The sequence below is a fragment of the Mesocricetus auratus genome, unplaced genomic scaffold (assembly GCF_017639785.1).
Source record: "Mesocricetus auratus isolate SY011 unplaced genomic scaffold, BCM_Maur_2.0 Super-Scaffold_100001, whole genome shotgun sequence".
NCBI classification, from domain to species: Eukaryota; Metazoa; Chordata; class Mammalia; order Rodentia; family Cricetidae; genus Mesocricetus; species Mesocricetus auratus.
The window spans coordinates 182,964-209,133 of NW_024429187.1; the positions used below are offsets into that span (position 1 = coordinate 182,964).

General features: G+C 40.0%; 1 protein-coding gene across 4 annotated transcripts; it reads right to left on the minus strand.

The window, feature by feature from the left end:
* Positions 1-1,888: 1,888 nt before the first annotated feature.
* Positions 1,889-25,779, minus strand: LOC110339504 (C-type lectin domain family 2 member E-like). 4 transcript variants are annotated; one of them, XM_040743719.1, is made up of 7 exons: positions 25,627-25,779; positions 25,324-25,466; positions 12,678-12,783; positions 6,653-6,775; positions 4,249-4,424; positions 3,592-3,698; positions 1,889-2,222 (listed from the first exon to the last, which is right to left on the minus strand). In XM_040743719.1, exons 3-7 carry the CDS (start codon positions 12,763-12,765, stop codon positions 2,048-2,050), a joined length of 669 nt encoding a protein of 222 aa, XP_040599653.1. In that variant the 5' UTR covers positions 12,766-12,783; positions 25,324-25,466; positions 25,627-25,779; the 3' UTR covers positions 1,889-2,047. The 4 variants fall into 4 exon arrangements, with proteins under 4 accessions (XP_040599653.1, XP_040599654.1, XP_040599652.1 ...); XM_040743720.1 differs by having other exon boundaries at positions 6,731-6,775; positions 12,678-15,579; XM_040743718.1 differs by having other exon boundaries at positions 12,678-15,579.
* Between the last annotated feature and the right edge of the window lie 391 nt (positions 25,780-26,170).

Below are 26,170 nucleotides of genomic sequence, written 5' to 3' on the forward strand. Positions count from 1 at the left end.
ACTGGAGTTGGGGGGTTTAATAAGCCTACCCCATTCCCAGTTAAGTCTCTTGCTTTGTCATTGTTTTCTTATCTTGTAAACTCTTCAGACACTGCTCCAATGTCATACCTACCTGCCTGTTGTACACTCCTTACCAAGATGATCATGGACTCATCCTCTGAAACTGTAAGCAAGATCCCAATAACTTTCTACTAAAATTTGAGATATGCATGGAGTCTCTTCCCAGGAAACAAGTGAACTGCTTATAGGATTTTCAGTGTGTTCCAGGGTTCTAGGTTTTGTGGGCATCATCCATGCTGGGGTGGGTTTTGGTAATGTGATGCATCTGTCTTTGAGTCATTTCTGCTCTGGTTAGTAATACCTCACTCATATTTCTCTAAGTAACCTCTGTAAGAGTCATTGGTGCAACAAGTTAGCTATTGGTGATTTCTGTACTTTGGTCTATCATGTGTTCCCCCTCTTAGATGTCTACATGTGTGTCTTGCATGACCCCAGGGAAGTCTGTCTCCCAGCAACCACACACAGTTTAATGATAATAATGCCATTTTTATTCTGAATATTTATAGAAAAAATCATTTCTTCATAAAGAACTTGATTGAATACAACCCAGTGAGAAGCCTCAAAGTCACAGTCCTGAGACCCTACCTTACTTACATAGATGATTTGAACACTCATGTATTTGACACACTGTTCTGGCCTCCGAGAATACAAAAGTGAATTACACACAGGACGTTCCTATTAGTTTCCTGCAAGTAAAATGGACTGCAAAGCATAAAGGGCTACATGAAACAGGAGCAGAACACCGAGAAAAGTATTTTCCTGAATGAGATATGTTTGCATTTATCTGATCATAAAATTGCAGACTCAAAACAGATAGAGTTTATCATATTATTGACTAATTTTATCAGTATGTGTATAGTTCAAGGGTGGAGGTTAGAGGGCAACTTGCTGGGGTGGGTTTTCTCCTTCTGAAGTTGTCAAGCTTAGTGACAAGCATCTTTATCTTCTGAGCCATGTTGCTGGCCCTGAACATATACTTTAATAAGGAGCAATGACATATCCTATGTGGTGATGTACAGCCACAATTCTAGCCATCTGTATATTACATAGACAACTTTTTACAAAATAAAATTTTACAAAAGTATATGGTGCTACAGATTAATAGAACATGCTTGCCAGGCAAGTGTAACTGGTTCAATCTATATATCAATAAAGTAGGATGACAGAACTAAGAAAAGACATGCATGTGCCCTGTTAGTTTGTCCCTTTGGGAATTCATCAATGCAGTGTAATTAATGATCCAACAGAAACTAAAATATTTTACTCTTCCAACTCAAAAATATGAAAACTTTTGTAAGATAAGGCATCAAATGCTTAAGTAGCTTCAGTAATTAACAGTCTCTTGATCGTAAATGAATCTAAAAAGTAATTTAAATGACATACTAGTATATGAAATCTTAAAAATTCAATAAAATAAAATGATATTGCTAATAGCAAGTACTTCGTCCACTATAATTAAAAATTGTTAACTGAAAAGTAAATTCCAAAACCATTTTGACAAACATTCTTGATGAGTTATATTATAGAGCATAAAATACTGGTTTTAACTTGTCTGCATCTTCTTGCATATTGGTCATTGAGTTTGTAAAAGAATGTTAATTCTGTTTCCAAAAATATTTGGAGGGTACAGTCTAAATATCATGTTTATTGTGATTTTTTAATCATTTCCATATTTTTCAGTCACTCCACATTTTTGTTGTCCTACTCATTCAAAGTAAGAACTAATGAAAAATTTCATCGTTGGTCATAAAAGTGGAGGTCACTAGTACTGATGTGATTGTAGTTTAGGTTTCAAGACATGAGTACAAACTCATACCAGAATACTTACTTAGTTTAGAACCATTCATTGTCTCCCAAGCACACACATGAATAGTCCTCAAAGGTAAGTTTTAACCTTGATGTTAGCACACATTGTGAATTGAATTTGATAATGATTTTTGAAGATCAAGAATGAAGCAGCAACTGTATGTAACATGTTACAGGTTTCTCAGAGATGTTTTGAAACATTCTTTACCCTAGATTTGACAGTACTGGTCTCTGGGCACTGTAAAGTGTAGTTGCTGAACTTGCTGCAAATCCACTTCCTGTGAGTATAGTCCCTGCCACTGCTGATCCCTCTGTCACTCAGGTAGGCACATTCTCCTGCTCCTTGGGTGGGGACCCTAAAACAAAACAAACAAAAGATTTCTACAGAGATCTGCATTGCATTCCATTGTCAGTGTTGTGTTTTGTGCAGACCCATGGAAAAAAATAGGGTCACTCTAAGGATGAATTTTAGATTAGCAAAGCAGCAGGGTGAATCAGCCTCTTATGAACAGACTGCCCATTCTTCTCAAAAGGCCTTTTCTATTGTTATATCCTTTACATCTTAGCAAGTCAATTAACAAATACTAAACCTCTTATCTGGAGCACCTGAAGGAATTGCTAAAGCAATTCTCAGTCACAATTCTTACTGGTTTTCTAAGTACTCTCATAATAAAGTTTTGCAAAAGGGTTGAATTCTTCAAGAAAAACTCAGATAAGATTCAAACACTTCAAACAAAATGTATCAATAACACAAGGTAGGATCACAATGGCAGGTCAAAGCCTAGATGCTAACACCCTGAAATTCAAGCCAGCTGCAATGCTCTGCATGATCTGCAGTGAAATATTGCCCATCTCCAATGTTTGTTTGTCAAATGAATCACAGAAACACAAAGGCCATCAGGAATCACATACACTAGTTTAGCACCTAGCATCTTTTACATTATCAGAGCTCAATTTGAAAACCACACCTTTATCATTTATTCTTGTTGCACTCTGTAATATGTGTACAAAACATTTGACTAGTGCTTGTTGCCATGTTCAAATGAAATGCTCCCATGGGATTTTCAACTCTCTATTGAAGTATTTTGTAAATTGTTGAAAGGGCTTTAATGATGGTGATGACTCAGTCTGTGATTTACCATCCCATTGTAATGGCTCTATATGACACTGCTATGCTCACATCTAAGAGTCTTGGCTTCTCTTTGAATAGACCTTAGAGGATATAACTAATGCTCCTGAAGACTCTGCTACTGTAAACAAGTGCAGCTGTGCCAAGAATGGACTAATAGCTCTCAGACTTGCCTGACTGCTGTGGCTTACTGGGGCTTCAGAGACCTCACTAGCCATCTGCAATTCTATCTACAGTCCATAAGGGCATTTATCACCAATGTAAAGTTTTAAATTGTTGATAGAACAGATAACAGAAATCACAAATGACATCACTTTGCTCAAGTGAAATCAAATTAAATAAATGCTTTGAAAATGATGGCTAATAAATGGGAGAACATCCAAAGGATTTAAATTTGGGGAGAGGTGAATTTTGCTGGGAATTGGCTTTGCATGTAGGCACACACCCTGACTTTGAACCACACCTCCAGCCATAGGATTCACATTTCCTCCTTTCCAGTACAGTTGACTTCTTATGACGCAGCCATTCTTATAGACACAATTCACACACTTGCCAACAAATGATCATAGTAAAAGGAAAGTGTTCTGAAAACATACAAGTTGTTATATCCTGTGTTGTCTGTCCACATCCAAGGATGTTCTGGTGACTCTCTGTGTAGGCCGATCCAGTGGTCAGAAGCCCCCTTGCATCTCTTCAGGAAATTCTGTCAAAAAACACAGAAGCAAATACATGTGTCTCTCAGCTTTAGATGGCCATTTAGTGTCTCCAACCAACAGCCTCCTCTCAGGATGGCAGCAGGGTGTACTGAGGGCCATTGACATTGGAGTCACAATAATCCTCACTTTCCAGTGGGTGCATTTTGCATCCATAATCCAATGTACCTTGATGAGCACCCATCCCTCTGTGGCTGGGAAGGTCCCTTGTTAGGCTTGGTCTTGTAGTTATTGACAGTTGCCATATTCAGTGTGTAATACCTGCCGGCTTGAATAAAGCCTTGCCTGTGATCAGCATGTATCTCAGTGGATTGTCTGGCCTTGAAGGCTGACTATGAACACTACATAAGAGCATGTCTCTGGAAGGTGTCAGAGCTCCAGCCAGAAGCAAAAACATCAGCAAATGACACACACTAATATGTTTCCAAGTACCCTGATGTGGTTGGAATTTTTCATTATGCTTCCATTTTAAAATCTCTATCTCAAAGCAGTACATATTCAATAGGACAAACAACAAACCAAGTCCTGATACTTACTTACCAGCTCTTCCAAGCTGTCAAAAAGAACTAGTTGGGCTTCTAGTGCCATGCAGGAGGTCTGACTGAAAGTCCAGTTTATCATGTCTTCAGAAAAATAAAAACATTTACTTCTAAATCCAATCCAGTCTCTTGGGCAGGTGGCATAGCAAGGTTCACATCTCTCAGTGACTGGTCTCACTAAAACGTAAGAAATGCCATGAAATATAACAAAGAAACATTTCCATGTCTGGTCACTTTGACTACTTACCCAAATCTCAGAGGTGAGGTATGTGCTTGGACTGTGCTTTTATAACTGTTCACTAGGAGACCCCTCCTAGCATGATGAACCCCAATTCAGAACTTTCCAGTGGGTTTCTAAAGAAATGCTTTTTCTTGCCTTCTTTGTATTTTATGTTTTGAGAATGAATCTTGCAATGTCCTCCAGCATGCTCTAAATCTCACAATGTGGACTGTATTTATCTGGAGCTTGAAGTAACCCTCTTGGCTGTGCCTCCTGAGTGCTGGTATTAAAGACACCATACCCTGTAAGGAAACCATTCCTACCCTATACCCAAAGTATAGTAATGACCACCCACCCCTCTCTTGCTGATTGCTGGAATTCTTCAGCTTCCTTTCCCATAATCCTCTTTCACATCCTCCTTCTAGATAAAGGTAAGAAAACTCCTCACTTGTCTGGATTTTACTACAGAGAAATGCCAGCCTTTAAACCATGATATGGTCAAAATGTGTTTTTGACACTAAAACTTTGGTTGAGGCCTTCCTGTAATTCTATCACACACACATTAAATATACATAACCATATACTGGCTCTTGCTAGTGACGGTCAGAATTACTTTCATCAAGAAATCTGATTAGGGATATTAGAACCATGTGCAGAAATGGTTATAGTTATTCACTGCTGGTATGTGTACAAACTGATACAGCCAATATGAGGTTCCTCAGTAAAGTTAAAAAATACTTACCATGTGACTCAGCTATATTATTCCTGGGTATATATGGAGATTTTTCCACATCTGATCACAGAGAAACTGGCACATTCACGTTTATTGCTGTACAATTTGCAATAGTAAAGTACTCAACCTGACTAAATATCCATAAACTGGTGAGTGAATAATGAAAATATGGAACATGTGCAAAACAGAATATTATTAAGTCATAAGGAAAAGTGAAATTGCAGGAAAGAATAACATTAAGTGAATTCACCAACTCAGAAGAAAGAAACCCACGTACAACCCCCCCACACACCATGCTATGGTGTACAGTGCGCACAGCTGTGAGTGTGGGCGTGGTCTAACACCCACACAGGAGAACAAGGAAGACTGAGATAAGCAGACATGAAAGGACAGGATACAGGCAAAGAGCCAGAAATCATGCAAAAGCTTATAAACCGGTTTGTTTTTCTAATTTTAACCCTGTTTTTTAATTTTATGGCTGGTGATGCATGAAAATGTAATGACAGTGTAAGTCTAAATCCATCTTAGAATCTTCATGACTTCAGTATAGCTATTCTAACTGCATGAAAGTTCCTTTAACAGGTTAGAATGCTATGTTATTCGTTTAAAGCTCTAGTGAATGGCAAGAAACAGGTGATTTGATGAGAAATATTAAATACCAGAAATCACTCCCATCCCACTTTTTTAGTGGAGGCCAACTTAAAGCTTTTCCCAGTTCTCCTATCTGGTACAATGAGGCTTCAGTGAAAGGGGAAAATGGAATGGATAGTGAGGGTAACTGCCTCTTCTTTTTGTCTGTCTCTTTTCAGAGCTATGTAAAGCTTAGGTTACACTGACTTAGCCTTGTCGGCAAATGTTTGTCCTGTTTATACTTGTGTATTAGTCATTGATGAGGTAAAAGTTGATTTTATAAGACAATATCATGGTAGATTTACTCCAGCTTCAGGTAGAAAAGCTGTATATTATCCCCTTATTCAGAACAGTCTACAACATAAGCTTAGAAGTGGCATACTTCTAGAACTTTCTATTTAATAATTTTAGACCATGTTTGAAGATGGGACATGGATAGCGGGTGGGGCATCTGTGATTTCCCCAACCCTATTATTCTTCACTGCTCTTTCGTCTCTTTAGCTGCAGCAGCCTCCTTGAGGCTCCTCCTTCGGGTTTTTTCCTCTTTGTCTTAGAATAGTTCCCACTGGTGGACATATGTCTTCTGCATCTCTGAATGTCATCTTTCCAGTGATGCTGAGTCTGGCCTCCTGTGTACACTGCAGGCTGTGCTGTTCTTTCTCTGCATCTCTCTGCTAGAACCTCAGTTCCCAGAGAACAGGAATTTCCAGTGTGTTCTCTATAGAACCCTTCTCATTGCGCCTGGCTCGCAGTGGTCAGGAAGTATAACTGAAAATGTAATGTAGACAGAATACTGTGTGATTTGGAGAATGAGTCACTTACCTAAGAAACCAACAGAAAGCCCAGCAGTTATAGAAACAACCATGATAACTATATAGTAGCAGCGAAGCTTACAGGTACCTTCAGGGGAGGATATTTTGCAATATCTTTTTTGGAGCCTTTCGCCTGAAAATATAAATATCAGAACCACAAATCAAGAACCTTTTAGGGAAAAAGAAATATTTATCCCAGGATTATCTGAATATTTGTCTTGTACTTCCCTAGTTCAAACCCCTTCATAGAACACCTTGGTCCATAATGATGTTCTTGGTTCACAGAGGCTTACAGGAATGGGAAACAATTTCTGTAATGGAGTCTTCCTGGAATAGAGTCAGTGAAAGCAAGAAACAAAGTGCTCCAGGTTTTTTCCTTTGGGCCAACTCCAAGCTCCCAAACCATGTCACCAAGACTTATTTTTAGTTATGAATGCTTGGCCTTGTTTAGGCTTGTTTCTAGCCAGCTATTTTAACCTAAATTACCCTTTTCTCTTTATCTACATTTTTGCTTCAGGGCTTTTCACCTTTCATTCTTTCTGTATTTCTTACTTTTCTCCCATCTCCATGTCTGGCTAGTGGTTGCCTGGCTTCTTGCCCTGGGAATGTCCCTCTTTCTCCTCACTCTCTTCTTTCTACTTTCTTCTTCCTCTGGAGTCTAGATTTCTCCTCCTATTTATTCTCTCTGCCCACCAGCCCCAGCGCTCCCTTTCCCACATGGCTACTGACTGATCAGGTATTTATTAGACCAGTAAGGTGCCTTAGTCAGGCAAGGTAAAACAACAACACATATTTTCGCAATTACGCAAATGCAACAATAACAAATGTAACACATCTTTACATTATTAACAAAGGCAGCATAAACAAATGTAACATAGCTTTGCTTAGTTAAAACAATAATCCACAACAAGAATGAGTGAACATCACACTTAAAAAATATCAATAACAATAAAATTATCAGTAGGTTTATTTCCATAAGAATAGACTAGGCCTGAGGGGACCATAATAGAAATGAAAAGAAAAACTCCATGTGCTTGTTGTGTCACAGGACCGTCATTATGCCATTCAGGAGGAGATGAGAGTCAGGAGTTCAAGGACAATCTTAACTAACTGTTGAGTTTGACGTTGCCTTGAGCAGTATTACACCATGATCTGTCTGTCCGTCTGTCTGTCTTATCTGTCTATCTATCTATCTATTATATAGCTGTCATCATCATCTATCTACCTATCTTCCATCTAACTATAATGAGCTAACTAAATGTAATTCAACATATTAACAGAAGAAGAAAATAAAAAGGAACATTTCAATAATTTCAGCAAAAAGGCATGCAAAATTCAACTTAAATACACAGTAACAACTCTTAACACATAAGGAATTGTAAGTACTTCCTCAACCTGACAGGAGGCATCTATGATAAACCTAAATAAAACTCCAACAGCAGCCAGCATGAATGCTCTCCCTGAGTGATTCTGATCAAGGCCAGGATGTCTGCTCACCAGTCTAGTGTGACTCTGCAGGTACTAGCCAGGACAATAGGGCAAGGAAAATAAATAACAGTCATTCTTCATAAAGAGAGATAAAAGTGTTGCTATCGGTCAACTCGGATATATCTATGCGTAAAGTTCTAAGGGTCTACTAGAAAAGCCCCAAGAATAAGGAGTGAGTTCACTGTAACATGATAAATAAAAGACCCAGAGACTGATAGTGGTGTTCAAACTTCAAGCAGAAGATCAGAAAAACAAAGCAGGTGACCCCTAGATCTTACCTCTGCCTCAGACTGAAAGGTGATGCTGGCTCCACTAAAGCTAAGCCTGTAATACCAGACTGTTATGCTCTCCTCAACATGGCCAGAGAATTCTCAGACTGAATGCCTTCCTATCTGCAATGTGACTGGAGAATTAATGACAGCTCTCAGACCCTGTTCCTGTCTTATGTAATCACATAATGCTGGGATTAAAGGCTCGTGATCCCAAGGGTTGAGATCATCTTTGTGTGAACTGTTTCTCATTAGGAATGGATCAATTTTCTGTAGCTCAGTGTGGCCTTGAGCTACAGATTCATCTACTTCTTGATCCTGAGTCCTGTGCTTAAAGGTGTGTGCCTGGCTTCTATGGCTTGTGGCTGACTTTGCTTTCTGAATCCTCAGGCAAGCTTTAATAAATCATAAGTGATATATCAGCACAGTTCACAATATTCATGGTACAATTTGCTTTTTCATCTCCAGTAATTGTCCAATGGAAACTCATATATAAAGATAGTAGTACATACAGCACTGCCAAACATACAATTGTACACATAATGAAACATGTTCACAGTCAGTTGGTGGATGAGGAACAAGTTCTCTTAACTTCTGAGACATTTTTGTAGTCCCTACCATTGGGTTTCTAAAGACCTCGATACATTGCAGGTACAATTTCTGTGTGTGAGAGAGACAGATAGATAGCAAGAAAAGAGTGTGAGAGACAGCATGCGTATGAGAGAGAGTGAGAGAGAGAGAGAGAGAGAGAGAGAGAGAGAGAGAGAGAGAGAGAGAGAGAGAGAGAGAGCCTGACAGTCCATTGTTTATTTTTTGATTACTTTTCAGGGACCAGATCAGAGACCATTCATTTCACTAAAACTAATGTACTTTTCTTGTGATCCAGGAAAGCTTCGGTATTGTAACCAGGAAATCTTTGCCTGAGATAAGCTGTCATTCAGAAATATATTTGCTCTTCAAGCAGATTTAAATTTATAGGATTCATGTTTATGCCTATGGTCCATTTGGATGCAGTTGTGCACAGGCTAAAGTGTGAGCCTTCACCATGGGAACCAACTGTCTCAACATCATATGCAGAAAAAATATCATCTTTCTCTAGCAAAGAACTGTCCTCTATGGCCAGTCTACAGTACATGTACACCCATCAATAAATGTACACTCAATATAAACACATATTCATGTTATTAAAACAATCCAGAGATTGAACCCAATGACAAATTCAAAGTAAATACATGCAGTGTGCTCAATAATAATATTACCAGCATAGGAGGAAATAGAGAAAAACAGTTCAGCATTTTGTTACAATGAGTTTATATTTACCATAAGTCCTGGTCCTCCTTTGCACATATCCACAAAAGTGAAATGCTTGCGTTTACATTCAAACCTGACTATATTATAGCAGTTTTATAAATCAACCCTGTATTTTGCAACAACTCATGTATCTCCAAGCGTGTGAAAAAGTAGCCCGAAATCGTGCATTACCAGGGAGAAAATGATGGAAAAAAACTGTAATTCATGCTTGCACCTGTCCATTCCTTGACCCTCAGCCTGCCACCTCCAGAGGTCCCTAAACTGGGACTTGTTGGTCATCCCAAGGTACCTTTAAGGCATTGTTCTGCTGTCCCAGTTGTACTTGGGGCAGCAAGATGGGTTGTTTGGTAAATGTGCTTGCTGCTTAATCCTGGTGACCTGAGTTCAATCCCTGCAACCTACACAAAAGTGGAAGCAGAGAACGAGCCACACATAGTTGTCCTCTCATTTCTAAATGTGGACCATGGCACGTGAGACACCAGGCACCACCACCAAAACCACCAAAACCACACAGCATCAAAATCTACCACAGATTCTGACCACACAGCAATGATTTTCTTCTGGGAAATTCCAATTGTCACCCACCTTCTGCTCTCTTTCTGCTCACTCTCTTCTCCACCAGTTTCCTGTTAGTGTCCCCTGTCCTGTTTCTAAAACTGTTTCTCTGTTAGCATCTGAGAAGTGCACTCTGAAATGTCTCCCCCTGTATCCACACAGTTGCTGAATATACTATGGATGAATCTCAAATACATTTACTACTCAGAGATCCAGATCCATGGTACTCTTGAAAAGCAAGTGTGTAAGAGCAGAAAGAGCAAGGGTGCCATAGGCAGGGTATAGAGGAAAGGAGTGTCTGCAGAAGGCACGGGTGTTTGGAGTCCAGCAGGTGGTCAGACCCCAACATTTCACACAGTGGCCCTGAGGCTGGTGTGGGATGGTCGTGGGTGAGAGACAGAGACCTACTGACATGACTTATATGAAGAGTTTATTGATGGAACGTTTACCAGAGAAAGAGGAAGAAAGACAAACAGTGACAGAGAGAGGAGAGAGAGAGAGAGAGAGAGAGAGAGAGAGAGAGAGAGAGAGAGTGAGAGAATAGAGCTGCCTCCTCAAAGAGACAGCAGAAGAAGAGGAGAGGGGAAGTAGGTGGAACGTTCCATTGAAAAGGGCCAGGGTTTGTAAGCCTGCATGGCAGAAGGGTAGCATGGTGTGACAGGTTTCTATAGTGCAAGCCACGTATGCCTGGGTTACACTGTGGGTTTCTTGGGTGGCTGGGGTCTGTGTCTATATATTGATTGTAATGGAGACTTCATGATTACATCCACTCTCAAAAACCATGGAAATGTAGAACAGATAATTTTACTGGATATAAATTACATTTCAAAAAGCACCAGCTGACTTTAACCACCTTATTTTGCTCATTTTCACAAAACTCCAAGATACCAAGGAGTCTCAGTTTACACTAAGGAAAAGCTGAGAGAGGACTGGATGCTTAAGCTGAGAAGGACATGAAACAGAAATGGGCGGAGCAGATGTAGAAACAGAGAGCCCAAGAGTGAGCAGTTCTAATTATACTTGGGCAGAAACCTGAAACATCTTTGGTTCTGTCCATGCCAGAGTTCAGAAATTCCAGAAAGATCTCCGATTTTGTATCTTGAGTGTGAGCTTCCTTCTCAGATGCTGTGTGTGAGGGTGTAACCGACACTAAGCATGTCTGCTGGACAGCTTTAGCACTGGATCCCTAGATCTTCCTGGCAGAAAAACATTGTATTGATGCCTTAGTTTTAGCTCATAACTTAAAGGACTTTTGGGCCTCTTCATCAAGGTATGCTACAGTAGCCTTTGAGACCATCGAAAACATCAGTGCTCTGTTGAGTCCAATTTCCTCCTGGAAAGAACGGAATCTGTTTCTTGTCCTGAGCAGACACAACACACCACTGTGTCCTGTCATAAGGGTCCTGCTGGGCCTGTCACTCACTTGGCCAAGAGACCACCCCTCAGGAAGGCTGATCACCTGAAGACATGCTAAAGAGGTGGCAGGAGAAAGTATTTCTTTACTGAGATAATGTGATTTTCCTTCCTGAACTCCTCTCTATGTGGTCACCTGTGGAGCTGCAGCCAAGCAGTCTGTGCAGCTCACTGGCTTTTCTGAGTCATAAATCAGAAGATCTGAGCTTCTCCTTGTTCTAATTATCTCTTTAGAATTCTGGCTAAAGCTGTACTTTTTCACTCTTTCTCTGAATCTTCCTACCTCTTCCATGCAGCTGCTTGCTAAATGGGGCACCTTGTTGCTCCCCATTTCTCTTCCTCTTTTCCATGCAACTCTTCACCACAGTAATCCCACTGTTGTTGCCCAGGTTTTAAGTTGGCCTTTCTTGTAGCTTTCTCTCAAATTCTAATAATATTGTTCTTGAGTTTCCTTTTGATTTTAAAACTTCTTTATTAATAAGAGGTTCCAGCCCCAAAGAAATTTCATTAGGTGTGCACACTGAAAGCTGTGCTGTTAGAGTTTCCTTCACTCTGAGACAAAAGGAGCATTTCTAGAGCAATTCCTGCAACTCACCAGAGTGCAGATTACTAGAAAATGAGCTAGCACACACACACACACACACACACACACACACACACACACACAGACACACACACACACACACACATATATATATATATATATATATATACATACATACATACCATAAACAAACCAAAGACAGAACCAAAATTTATAAAACCAAACAAACAAAAGGTATGCTTTAGGCTCTTATAGTTAATTAATTGTTCATGTCTCTTGCCTAGAAATACTTGAGTATTATGTAATCTAATAGGGTAACTAAAACAAAAGATGCCTCCAGGCATCTTAAATTCGACTGAGACCCACCATGACAGACTAACAGGCTGGAGGTTTGCTTCTCTGTGAGTCCTGGTGATGCTCCTCTCTGTTTATTTCATATTGCATGAAATACCTACCCATTTCCCCCTCTTGAAGGAGGTCTGTGCTGGGGGCCTCTGTCTTTAGCGCTCGCATGGAAGCTTTTGGAGCCTCTTCTGTGTTCATCTTCGAGGTGAGTCTCAGCTACAGTAAGAGGGATAATGAAACTAGACAGAATTACTGTTTTCATTCTTGGGCAGGTCCAAAAAAGCCCACTGGTAATCTGTTCATCAGGTGCCCTGTTAACTCCTTCCTCTCTAGCAGAACACCTACTCTCAGAGCACATGAAGCTGCTCCTATCACAAGACAGGAGAGGGGGCTGAGACATGGAATGAAGTGTACTGTAAACAAAATGACAGGAACCACAAAATATTGTGTCATTCAACAAGGAAAAGTGCTTTTAGTTTTGAGAAGCTGTGGCTGGTCTCAGACTTATGTCTGAGATATATGTATCTCAGAAGGATATAACACCCATGTCACAGTGTGACAGAATATAATAAAGAAACAGGAGAAGACCATTTGTGGGGGTAGTCATCCCTCTCTGCCTCCATTCCCTGGAGTCTCTGTAGAAACACATGGAACTCATTTTTTTTTCTTGCTCAAAAATAAGACCGAGAGGAAGATAGAGGAGAACAGCCCATCTTATGGAGCAGATTACCAGGGAGGGCTTTGCCCACACACTGGGCTCTGGCTTGCCTGTTTGTGGGCCTAAGCAGCTGTAGATATGCCAGAAAAACAAGTTGACAAGCTGACTCTCAGTGAGGACCTTTTGCAAACCACCGTGTACTATGAGGGATGCAGAGAGGTTGATTTCCAACACCCAAAATAATGCATCATCAGGCATTTCTCCTGGACCAGCCTGCATCTGATTCTGTAAAACTTCTGTCATGAGCCCAGCCATCCTGCTGCCTGATGATAACCCAACAGAGCCTCTCCAAGACAGCAGCCAAGGTTTGGCCATCAGATTCCACTGACAAGATGGAGGTCACAGAGGGGTACGATTCTGTGATGTTTCAGTGAATACGGAAGGAGTTTGTAGACATCGAATCCTGTGAGGGGTGCTATGGTCCTTGAGCTGCTTTGTCCCAGTCTCTCTGGCTCAGGCCAGTAGGAGCTTGCAGCTCAGCTTGTGCAAGCAAGCACTGGCACACAGAAATGCTATCCGTGTGGGTGGCAGATGGACCGGCACACAGAAATGCTATCCGTGTGGGTGGTAGATGGACCGAAGCACTTTCAGCTCCTGCACCAGCCTCGGCCTTGCTGCTGTGGTCCTTGCCCTGTGCGTGAGGATTCTTCACCCCAACAGTCTCAGGTTTTATCGTATCATACTGAACAAGAAAGGCACTTGCTACGTCCTGACTTAACTTCAGGGTCAAACTGAGGTCAGTATTTCACAGGAACTTTTCCTAGCCTGTGTTGTTCTACTTCTGTAATCACAAGGCTTCTCTCCATCAATCAGAAATATCATGGTGACATAACTGTGGCATATATTTATTAAAAGTTAATATCCTGCCATTCTTGCCACGACAACAGAAATTGCTAAGTTTGTGGGTTTTGCCTTTATAACAAACACTTTTGACTCAGCTCTACTGCAGTTGCACCCCTAATAATTAGCATTGGGTAAACCAGTCCTGGCCTCTAGCAGACGGTTTAATAATCAGAGTAAAAGATATCTATAAGACCTGAGTAATGCTCAAAAGGATAACATGACAAGAGGTTGTAGAAAGAGGTAGCAGAAAATGAGGTAGAAAATATATCTAAAATTGTCACCTGATAATATGGCATTCGGTGACCTAACTGCATTTACTGATATTATTGCAATGTTTTCACTTTAACATTTTTCCTATATTTTGAAAACTATGCAATCATAAATATGAAAGGCCTTATGGTTAGGAAGTGTCTAATTGTAAAATTAAACCAGGAGAACCCTTTAGCATCAGTAAATAAGCTTTATTATTTTCACATCAAGGTAAGAGAACACAAGACTTTGACATTGCTGGGAGGATACCAGTGAGCCAGCATGATAGGAAGAAATGTGCTTTGTTTTTCTTTATGTCCCTGCCTAGTAGAAACATGGCAAGGGGCTTATTGAAATGCGTGTAAGAAAGTGAAGGTTGAGAAAAACAATGAGATTTCCTCAACACAATATTCCCTGGTCCCAAATCAAGAGCTTAGAAAATTTGTTTGTGCTCATTGTACTTATTTTCCTATACAACATCAGCTTGAACAGAAACCTAAAGGACAAAAGTATGAGAATAAAGGGAGAGCAAACATTGTGAAGAGGAAATGCTGATCCAGTAGTGAAAAAAATGAAAACACCTGGACCCATTATCTAAACAACTCAAACTGTGGTAAATAACTTTCAATGAACAAAGAAAAACAGAAAGAGGAACATGGGCAGTGACCTGCTTTGTGGCCAAAGAAAAAAATATTGCTGTGATATTAGGATGGAAAAATGTATACAGAGCTCATTCATTAATTCAGAAATAAGCATCTACTAAGTGTCAGTCACAGCTCTGGATGATGAGGATGCAACTATAAACAAATGGAACTATCCTGTTCTTTGACTGTTTAGTTTCCATGTCTGTGTTGCTGGGCAATCAGTGAGATGTGAACACCTGCCTCAAAGACTGTGTGCTGTTGAATGCCAGCAAGAAAAAAAGTAAACGGAAATTAAGATTTTACCTTTGGAGACACCACCACATCAATCACAGTAATCAAGGCAGGCCTTGCTGTGAGATGATGCTGGAGTCAAGTCTGGAAAGTCTCTGGAGACCATGACTGAGATATGAGACTTCTAGGAAGCTGAGCCAACAAATGCGAAGGGAGAACATGCCTGTGATGTCCTAGGGAAACATGCATGCCCACTGTAGTGTGGCAATCAAGTCAGGATGAATGGTGACAGATGGAAAGGCATTTGGAAGACATGTATTGGCACTCCTGTGGAATGAATAAAATAACAACATGACTATTCCAAGGTGTGGATGAAGGAAGTTTTTATTGGAGATATGTGGGTGTGTACCAACAGAGGAATCTGGAAAAGTTCAGAACAAGGAGAGAAAGTAATTGACTGAACATGATCACCAGTAGACTGGATCAGGTCGTGAGAGGATGGCAGGGATAAATAAAAGAGGAAGGGAACAGAGAGTAAAGATACATTCAAAGGCCAAGAGGGCACAAGGCTGACATGAGGGGGTTATATAGGAATGAGAAGCTAGGGAAGGGAAGAGGAGCTAGGATGCCAGCATGGACTCTGAAACAGGTCCTTGCTGAGAGAGCCTAGAGGACAACATGTACTGTGCTTTGCAAATAGGCAACACAGTTACTAACTTATGCCCAGGTTCCTTGGACCTCACAAAGCAAACCCCAAGGGATGCATATATAACAACCAAACACGTCATCATCAGGTATTTTCTCCTGGCACGGCTTGTACCCGATTCTCTAAAACTTCTGCTATCAGTTCAGCCTGCTGCCAGATCACTCAACAGAGCCTATTCATGATAGCAGTCAAGTAAGTGTCATCAGGCTCCACCAATCAAATGGAGGGCACAGCAAGATGTGATTTTATGATGTATCAGTGGATGTGGATGGAGTCAATGAGTGGCCCATGAGCTGCCATCCACCCCTGTACTGACCAACAGAAGCCTGAAGATCAGCTTGTATCTCTGTCCATCTTCCTGACTCCCTGTTACTCTTTGTGGAATTTTCCTATGTTCACTTCCTGTCAACTGGTTGTTTGCTTTGCCTCTTGACCTGAGTTAGATTTTATTTAACCCTGTTTAAATATCAAATAGAAATCTCTTGAATTAAATGTGTGTGGTAGGGATGAGCCACACCACAAGTAAAAGTGGGTTTTTCAATAAATAACACGATATGAGGGTTCACACTGTGGTCAAATACTTTGCAACAAGGTCTAAAACAATCATAAGCTAGGACCTTGGTAATGAAAATAATGAAACAATGAAACTGGGTGCTCATAGGCAACAAATCACTGAGATCCAACCCACTTTCCATGTAGGTTTATGTAAAATTTCGCATCTGAAAGCTACTGAGGGATTGTTCATTTGCTCCTATTGAAGAGCATACCTCTGGAGTCCACTGGTGAAGAGAATGCCTCTTGTTTATTCAGTATTGTGTCCTCTGTCTGAGTCTCCACTCCCTCACCCTCTAGCTGCCAGAAGGCAGGTGAGTATCATTGTCTTTATTGGCAGTCTGTAACACTCAATGGCACTGTGTTAACCGTCCTCTTGGGAACACCATCTCTTTTATAGTCTTAGAAAGGAAACCATCATTACCTTCCTATTATAGGCATTACAATTTCATATCCATAAAGGTTAGGGCCAAACAGGAAGCCAAAGTTCATTACCAGGAACCTGGCAGAATCTGAGCAGTCAAGTTACACCTAAATGATCAGAACCAGTCTGTAAATTTACCGCCCAAAAGGAATCTTTGCCTAGTGTCATCCAGCCCATTGGCCCAAACCAACCCATGTTGTCACCACTGGAATATGAGCCCTCTATGATGGCAAGTCATGAAACTCCTATAATCCTAGAAAATCCTTTGGTAAGCACAAAGATATAGGTTCAGAAGCCTTGACCTCAATGATTGGCATGCTAAAAAGGGATTCTTAACCAGTCTCAACTGGACACAAATAAGGACTGTTGGCTGTGCCTGGACCCCAAAGTATGTTGGCAATGGTACTTATCAAACAATAATATCTACTTCCAACCCTAACAACTGTAAACAAAACTAACCTAAGTCTCCCTGGGGGACCTCTGGGAGAAGAGAACCTGTTTAATGTCCCCAAATTATCCCCTAGATATTTCCCCTTATGCAGGCTGTCACATGTATATCAGACTTAGAAACTTCCTAGTTTGCTTTTATTAATGCCCTAACCAAGAATGCATCTTCTGAATTGTTTGCACTGGAGGAAAGCCCACACCTTTGCTGCCTCATGTATGTTGTACCATGAGTATTCATTTGTAATGGTGAAGGGCCCAACTAAATCTAGGACCTTAGGATCCCCATGTGATGAGAGCTGTCTCCATTGTCATTCCACTGTTGATGCTGTCAGGCACTGCAGGCTCCGCTGTCATGGTCAGAAATAACCTTCAAGAAAGAGAAGCTAGACTTTTGATGACTGCTTCTATTTCATTAGGGGTTATAGGTCTGTTTAGATTGTTTATCTGTTCTTGATTTAGTTTTAGCAAGTGATATCTATCCAGGAAATTGTCCATTTCCTTTAAATTTTCAAATTTTGTGGAGTACAGATTTTCAAAGTATGCCCTGATGATTCTCTGGATTTCCTCAGAGTCCGTTGTTATGTCCCCTTTTTCATCCCTGATTTTGTTAATTAGCATGCTCTCTCTCTGTCTTTTGGTTAGTTTGGACAGAGGTTTATCTATTTTGTGGATTTTCTCAAAGAACCAACTCTTTGTTTCATTGATTCTTCTCAGTGTTTTCCTGGTTTCTACTTGATTGATTTCAGCCCTCAATTTGATTATTTCCTGGCGTCTGCTCCTCCTGGGGGAGTTTGCTTCTTTTTGTTCTAGAACATTCAGCTGTGCTATTAATTCTCTAGTATGACTGTTCTCCAGTTTTTTCATGTGGGCACTTAGTGCTATAAACTTTCCTCTCAGCACTGCTTTCAAAGTGTCCCATAAGTTTGTGTATGTTGTGTCTTCATTCTCATTGAAATCGAGGAAGTCTTTAATTTCTTTTTTTATTTGTTCCTTTACCCAGGGATGGTGCAATTGTGCATTGTTCAATCTCCATGAGTTTGTAGGGTTTCTGCGATTTGTGTTATTGTTGAATTCTAATGTTAATGCATGGTGGTCTGATAAGATGCAGGGGGTTATTCCATTTTTTTTGTATCTGTGGAGATTTGCTATGTTTCCTATTATGTGGTCAATTTTAGAGAAGGTTCCATGTAGTGCCGAGAAGAAGGTATATCCTTTTGTATTTGGGTGGAATGTTCTATAGATGTCTGTTAAACCCAGTTTGGTCATAACTTGTATTAGTTCTTTTGTTTCTTTGTTAAGTTTCTGTCTGGAGGTCCTGTCTAGCGGTGAGAGAGGAGTGTTGAAGTCTCCTACTATTAGTGTGTGAGATTTTATGTGCATTTTGAGCTTTAGTAATGTTTCTTTCACGAATGTAGGTGCCTTTGTATTTGGGGCGTAGATGTTTAAAATTGAGACTTCGTCTTGATGTATTTTTCCTTTGATGAATATAAAGTGTCCTTCTTCATCTCTTTTAATTTATTTTAATTTGAAGTCTAATTTGTTAGATATTAGGATTGCTACACCCGCTTGTTTCTTGGGACCGTTTGATTGGAAGATCTTTTCCCAACCCTTTACTCTGAGATAACGTCTGTCTTTGATGTTGAGATGTGTTTCTTGTATGCAGCAGAAGGAAGGGTTCTGTCTTCATATCCATTCTGCTAGTCTGTGTCTTTTTATAGGCAAGTTGAGGCCGTTGACATTGAGGGATATTAATGACCATTGATTGGTGATCCTTGTTTGTGCTTGATTTATTGTTAGTGAAGTTATTTTGTGTACTTTCTCCTCCCTTTTTCTTTTGGTGTTTTGTAAAGTGTGATTATATATTTCCTGTGTCTTTGTGAATGTAGTTATCTTCCTTGGCTCTAGGTTTTCCTTCTATCATTTTCTGTAGAGCTGGATTCATGGATACGTATTGTTTAAATCTGGCTTTGTCATGGAATAATTTGTTTTCTCCATCTATGGTAATTGAGAGCTTTGCTGGATATAGTAGTCTGGGCTGGCATCCTTGTTCCCTTAGCGTTTGTAGGACATCTGTCCAGGATCTTCTGGCTTTCATCATTTCCATTGAGAAGTCAGGTGTAATTCGGATAGGTCTGCCTTTGTTGAACATTAATCAACTTTATATGGAAAAACAAAAGGCCCAGGATAGCCAAAACAACCCTATACAATAAAGGAACTTCAGGAGGCATCACCATTCCTGACTTCAAGCTCTATTTTAGAGCTATAGTCCTGAAAACAGCTTGGTATTGGCACAAAAATAGGCAGGTAGACCAATGGAATCGAATCGAAAGCCCTAATTTTAACCCACACACCTATGAACACTTGATTTTTGACAAAGAAGCTAAAACTGTACAATGGAAAAAAGAAAGCATCTTCAACAAATGGTGCTGGCATAACTGGGTACTGGTATGCAGAAGACTGCAGATAGACCCATGTTTATTGCCTTGTACAAAACTTAAGATCTCAACATAAATCCAGCCACACTGAAACTTTTAGAAGAGAAAGTGGGAGATACTCTTCAACGAGTTGGTACAGGAGACCACTTCCTAAACATAACACCAGTGGCACAGGCACTGAGATCGACAATTAACAAATGGGACCTTCTGAAACTAAAAAGCTTCTGTAAGGCAAAGGACACAGTCAAAAAGACAAAAAGGCAGGCCACAGAATGGGAAAAGATATTCACTAACCCCACATCTGACAGAGGGCTAATCTCCAAAATTTGCAAAGAACTCAAGAAACAAGTCTCCAAAACACCAAAGGATCCAATTAAAAGGTGGGGTACAGAGCTAAATAGAGAATTCTCAATAGAGGAGGCTAAAATGGCCAAGAGACACTTAAGAAAGTGCTCAACATCCTTAGCCATCAGGGAAATGCAAATCAAAACAACTCTGAGATACCATCTTACTCCTGTCAGAATGGCTAAAATCAAAAACACCAAAGACAATTTATGCTGGAGAGGATGTGGAGAGAGAGGAACACTCCTCCACTGCTGGTGGGAGGGCCAACTCATACAGCCTCTTTGGAAATCAGTATGGAAATTCCTCAGGAAAATGGGAATTAATCTACCACTAGACCCAGCAATTCCACTCTTAGGCATATATCCAAAGGAGGCAAGTTCATACAACAAGGGCATCTGCTCCACTATGTTCATAGCAGCATTATTTGTAATAGCCAGAACCTGGAAGCAACCTAGATGCCCCTCAACTGAAGAGTGGATAGAGAAAATGTGGTACATTTACACAATGGAGTATTACTCAGCAGAAAAAAACAATGGAATCTTGAAATTCGCAGATAAATGGATAGCACTGGAAGAAACCATCCTGAGTGAGGTAACCCAGTCACAAAAAGACAAACATGGTATGTACTCACTCATATATGTATTTTAGACATGGATCAGGACAGTGCCAGTCTGCACTCCCACTGGTAGAGAGTCTGGGAACACAGGAAAGAACCTAAAAGATATGCATATATGCATAGTTGCCAAGAGAAGAGGATTGAGACAAGATCCTCTGAATGGATGGGGAACATGGCGAGGGTTGGGGGGGAGTGGGACCTGGGAAGAAGAGAGGGGGTGAAGAGGAAGAGAGTTGGTCATGGGGGAACAGGAAGTTGAGGGGGCGGGGGTAGATTAGGGGGAAGAGGGAATCATAGGTTAGAAGACAGATCAGGCACCAGAGTGACCTCGAGTGATCTAAAGGGATAACACCAATTGGCAAGCTACGCTATAGTGGAGAGACCACCTCGAATGCCCATTCCTGATAATGAACTTGATGTCTATAACTATCCGGGAGCCTTCATCCTGTGATTGATGGAAGCAGAGGCAAACACACAATTGATCACTGAACTGAACCCAAGGAACCCAGTGACAGAGAGAGAGGAATGATGAGCAAATTGGCAAAGAATGGGCTGGCAAAACCAGCAGAGACAGCTGATCTGAACAGGGGAGAGCTCTTGGACCCCAGACCGACAGCAGGGAGGCCAGCATGGGACTGATCTGGACCCCCCAAATGTGAGTGTCAGTGAGAAGGCCTGGGCAACCTATGGGGCCCTGAGCTGTGGATCAGTGTCTATCCCTGGAATACAAACAGTCTTTGTGTGCCTATAGCACAAAGAGGGATGCTCTCTCAGCCTGGACTCTTAGGGGAATGCCTGGACCCTACCCAGAGTGAAATGACAGACTCTAGATATCCCCTATGTGGAAGGATTTGGCAATAGGGTGGGAGGGTGGGGGGGAAGGGGAGTGCGGGAGGAGGGGAGGGAGAGGGAACTGGGGTTGACATGTAAAACAAGCTATTTAAAATTAAAATAAAAATGATAAAAAAGACAATAAAAAAAGAAAGAGAAGCCAGGCGGTGGTGGCACACGCCTTTAATCCCAGCACTCGGGAGGCAGAGGCAGGCAGATCTCTGTGAGTTCGAGGCTGGGCTGGACAGACAGCCTCCAAAACAGTACAGAGAAACCCTGTCTCGTAAAAACAAACAAAAAAAAAGAAAAGAAAAGAAAAGAAAGAGAAAGGAGGCATCAAGAATCTAACAGCTGACCCACCTTCTGCTACCTATCACACATTCCAGCCCACCCAGAGACTGCCAAGACCCTGGTACTAGTCCCACCTCCACCCAAGAGAAGAAGAGAACCATCTGAATATTGGAACTGCTTACACCAACTGGAAAGGAACCTTGAACCCATACCCACCAGGAGAGGAAGAAACTCCTTCTGCACCCACTGGAAGAAGGGAAGGAATGAAGACAATATAAAAACACATTCAACAACAGAAAAACCAATATGACACCGCTGGAGTCTAGGGACTTTACATCAGCAAGACCTGAACATCCCAATGCAGATGAAGCAGAAGAGAATGATCTTAAAAACAACTTCCTGAAAATTATAGAGGCCCTCAAAGAAGATATGAGAAAAATCCTTGAAGAAATGGAAGAAAAAACAAACCAAAAAAATATAAGATATCATCAAATTTCTTAAGGAAATCCAAGAGAAAACAATCAAACAGATGAAGGAAACAGTTCAAGACTGAAAACTGAAATAAAGACAATAAAGGAAACACAACCTGAGGGAATGATGGAAATAGAAAAGCTGCGTAAATGATCAGGAATAACAGATTAAAGCAAAACCAACAGAATACAAGAAAAGGAAGAGAGGATCTCAGGTGTTGAAGATACACTAGGAACAAAATAAATTCATTGACCAAAGCAAATCTTAAGTCCAAAAAAGCCCTAAATAAAATATCCACAAAATATAGGACACCATAAAAAGACCAAACCTAAGAATAATAGGTATACAAGAAGGTGAAGAAACCCACTTAAAAGGTGCAGAAAACATATTCAACAAAATCATAGAAGAAAACTTTCCCAAACTAAAGAAAAACAGGCTAATGAAAGTACAAGAAGCTTACAGAACACCAAGTAGAGTGGATCAAAAAAAGTCCCCTCGTCACACAATAATCAAAACCCCAAACATACAGAATAAGGAAAGAATATTAAGAGCAGCAAGGAAAAATGCCAAGTAACATATAAAGGTAAACCTATCATAAATACCTGACCTCTAAACAGAAACTCTGAAAGACAGAAGTTACTGAATACATATTCTCCCAACACTAAGAAACCATGAATATCAGCCTAGAATACTATACCCAGCACAGCTTTCAATCACTACAGATGAAGAAAATAAGACATTACATAACAAAACCAGATATAAACAGTCATATCCACTGGTCCAGCTCTACAGAAAGTTCTGGAAACAAAACTTCAACCCAAACATAAGCAATAGATAGTCCCACTTTACCAACAGCCAAAAAAAACAAAGGGGTTAAAAATCCACACACAGTTCTACCAATAGCAACAAATCCAAAATAAATCTGAATTGACAATCAATGGTCATTAATATCATTTAATATTAATGGTCTTAACTTTCCTATAAAAATACACAAGCTAACAGAATGGATATGAAATCAGAACCCATCCTTCTGCTGCAAACAAGCACACACCTCAACTTCAAAGACAGATTGTACCTCAGAGTTGAGGGTTGAGAAAAGATTTCCCAATCAAATGGACTCAAGAAACAAGTGGGGGAGCAATCCTAATATCTAACAAATTAGACTTTAAACTAAAATCAATCAAAAGACATGAAGGAAGTCATTTCATATTCATCACAGGAGAAATTCACCAAGATGAAGTTTCAATTCTATGCCCCAAATTCAAAGGCATACACATTCATAAAAGAAGCATTACTAAAACTCAAATCACACATAAAACATCACACACTTATATTGGGAGACTTCAACAACCCACTCACACCAATAGACAGGACCACCAGACAAAAACATAACAAACAAACAAAGGAACTAACAGATGTTGTGACCCAATTAGGTTTAACACACATCTATACAACATTCCATCCAAACACAAAAAATTATACCTTCTCCTTAGCAACACAAGGAAGTTTATCTAAAATCTATCACATATGTGGCAACATAGAAAATCTAAAGAGGTACAAGAAATAGAATAAACCCCTGTAAATTATCAGACCACCATGCTTTAAAGTTAGAATTCAACAATAACACAAATTGCAGAAAACCTACAAATTCATGGAAATTGAACAATGTGCAATTGCACCATTCTTGGGTCAAGGAAGAATTAAAAAAGAAGTTAAAGACTTCCTAGAATTCAATGAGAATGAAGACAAAACATACGCAAACTTAAGTGGCACTTGTGCTCATTTGAAGAAAGTGAAGAATATTTACACTAGAGAATTAATAGCACAACTGAAAGCTCTAGAACAAAAAGAAGCAAACTCAATAGACCCCCTGAATGTGGATATCAGTTTGGAGGACTGGTTAATCTATGGTGCCTCTGATAGTGGGTCAATATTTATCCCTAGTACATAAATGGACTTTAGGATTCCACTCCACATAGAGGGATACTCTCTCAGCCTAGACACATGGGAGGGGGTTCTAGGCCCTGCTCTAAATGATATGACAGATTTTGAAGATCCCCCATGGAAGGCCTCACCCTCCCTGGGGAGTAGAAAGGGATGAGATAGGGATTGGTGGAGGGCAGGGTAGGACAGGAGGGAGAGAGAACTGGGATTGACATGTAAAACAAACTTGTTTCTAGTTTAAATTTTAAATTGGAGAAAAAAACTTAAAAAATAATTTCTGGAAGCATCACCATCTGTGTACTACTGAGCTATAGCAAATGATGTCCACCTAGACAGGGAAAGTGTTTTTCTTCATTGGTCTCACTGGTAACACAAACCACACTTAAGTCTAGGATATATGTGGATGGCCTATGGAAAACAAACAAAATGTATATTTGGAGGTATTTTTTGTCTCATTGTGGTTTGTCTGCAAAAAAAAGTTAAGATTACATGTCTTTTGTTCATATCTTATTGATTCTGATGCATCTGTATGTGTTTGTTGTTGTTTTGATTTTTCCCCTTGTTTGTTTGTTTGCTTTGTTTTATTCTGGCTTTTCTGATTTTAGTTTATGTTAGTAAATTAAATGCATTTAAATATTTTATATTATTGTTTGTTTTTAATGAGAGAGAAATAAGGGTTGTGTATTAGGGTGGATTAGAAAGATTCGGGAGGATCTGGAAGCAGTTGTGAAGGGAAACCATATTAGAATATATTGTGTGAAAAAATCTATTTTCAGAAAAGAAAAGGAAAATCAGTAAATAAAAAATTAAAGTTGTTTAAAAAGTTACAGTTCATTTAAGCTTTTTAATTTTTTTGAGATTCTAATATAATCCCTCAAAGCTCTCCTGTATAGGCACACCCTCCTTACTGTCTTTCATATTAATGGCCTATTTTCCATTAATTGTTTAATATATATAAGAAGAGAGAGAGAAAGAGGGGGAGAGAGCCGGATCAAACGGTATAATTTACCTGTGTGTATGTTTGCAGAGCTGACCATTTGACAATGGAAAATCAATTGGTGTGCTCTTCCTCCTCAGCATTCTTTAATTGTCCGTACTTCTTTCCCTGGGTTGAGATTCCGTTGACCACTCTGTTTCATGTATTTAAAGTAGCTAGTCAACATATATAAATTTGATGTTAGTGTTTATGTACCAAATAGCTTCTACTCTCTTTCTGTCTGTTCCTAGTAAAAAATCCGAGACATAACCCCACCTCTACAAAAAGAAGCACACTTACCATTAATTTCACCTAAAGATGTGATGCAACACTTACCTCAGGAGTCGATTTCTGGTCTTCCTAGGTAGAGGAAGCTGAGGCAGCTGAGGTCTACGGAAACACATGCAACTTAATTCAGCTTAGAAAACCATGTAGTTACTATAGTTGCTCAACAGACACTCTTGACTCTTGGGTACATGCATCATGGGAAAGGCCTAGACACAAATGTGGGTGATGTCTCAAAAACTGTGTTTAAAAGATACAAAAACAGGAAAATGATATGAAAGTTTTTAGTCCCAGTTTTGCTCTGCCTCACTGTCATTGGACCCTCTGCTTTGACAACCAGCATTATAGAGAGACAAGATGAATGAGGAGCATAAATAACAATGTATTTACAAGACAAAAGACTTCAGCTTTTGGGGAAAAAGCAGACCACATTCAAATGGTCCTTCAGACATGATGTTTGTTTAAAGTCATACATGTGTAATTATAAGAAATATGGTGTCAGACCTACTTGTCCTAACACCCCAACCCTGTATGCATGTTACCTTGCATAAAAAAGAAATTTTCAGAATGATTAAAAACCTTGAGATGGAGAGAT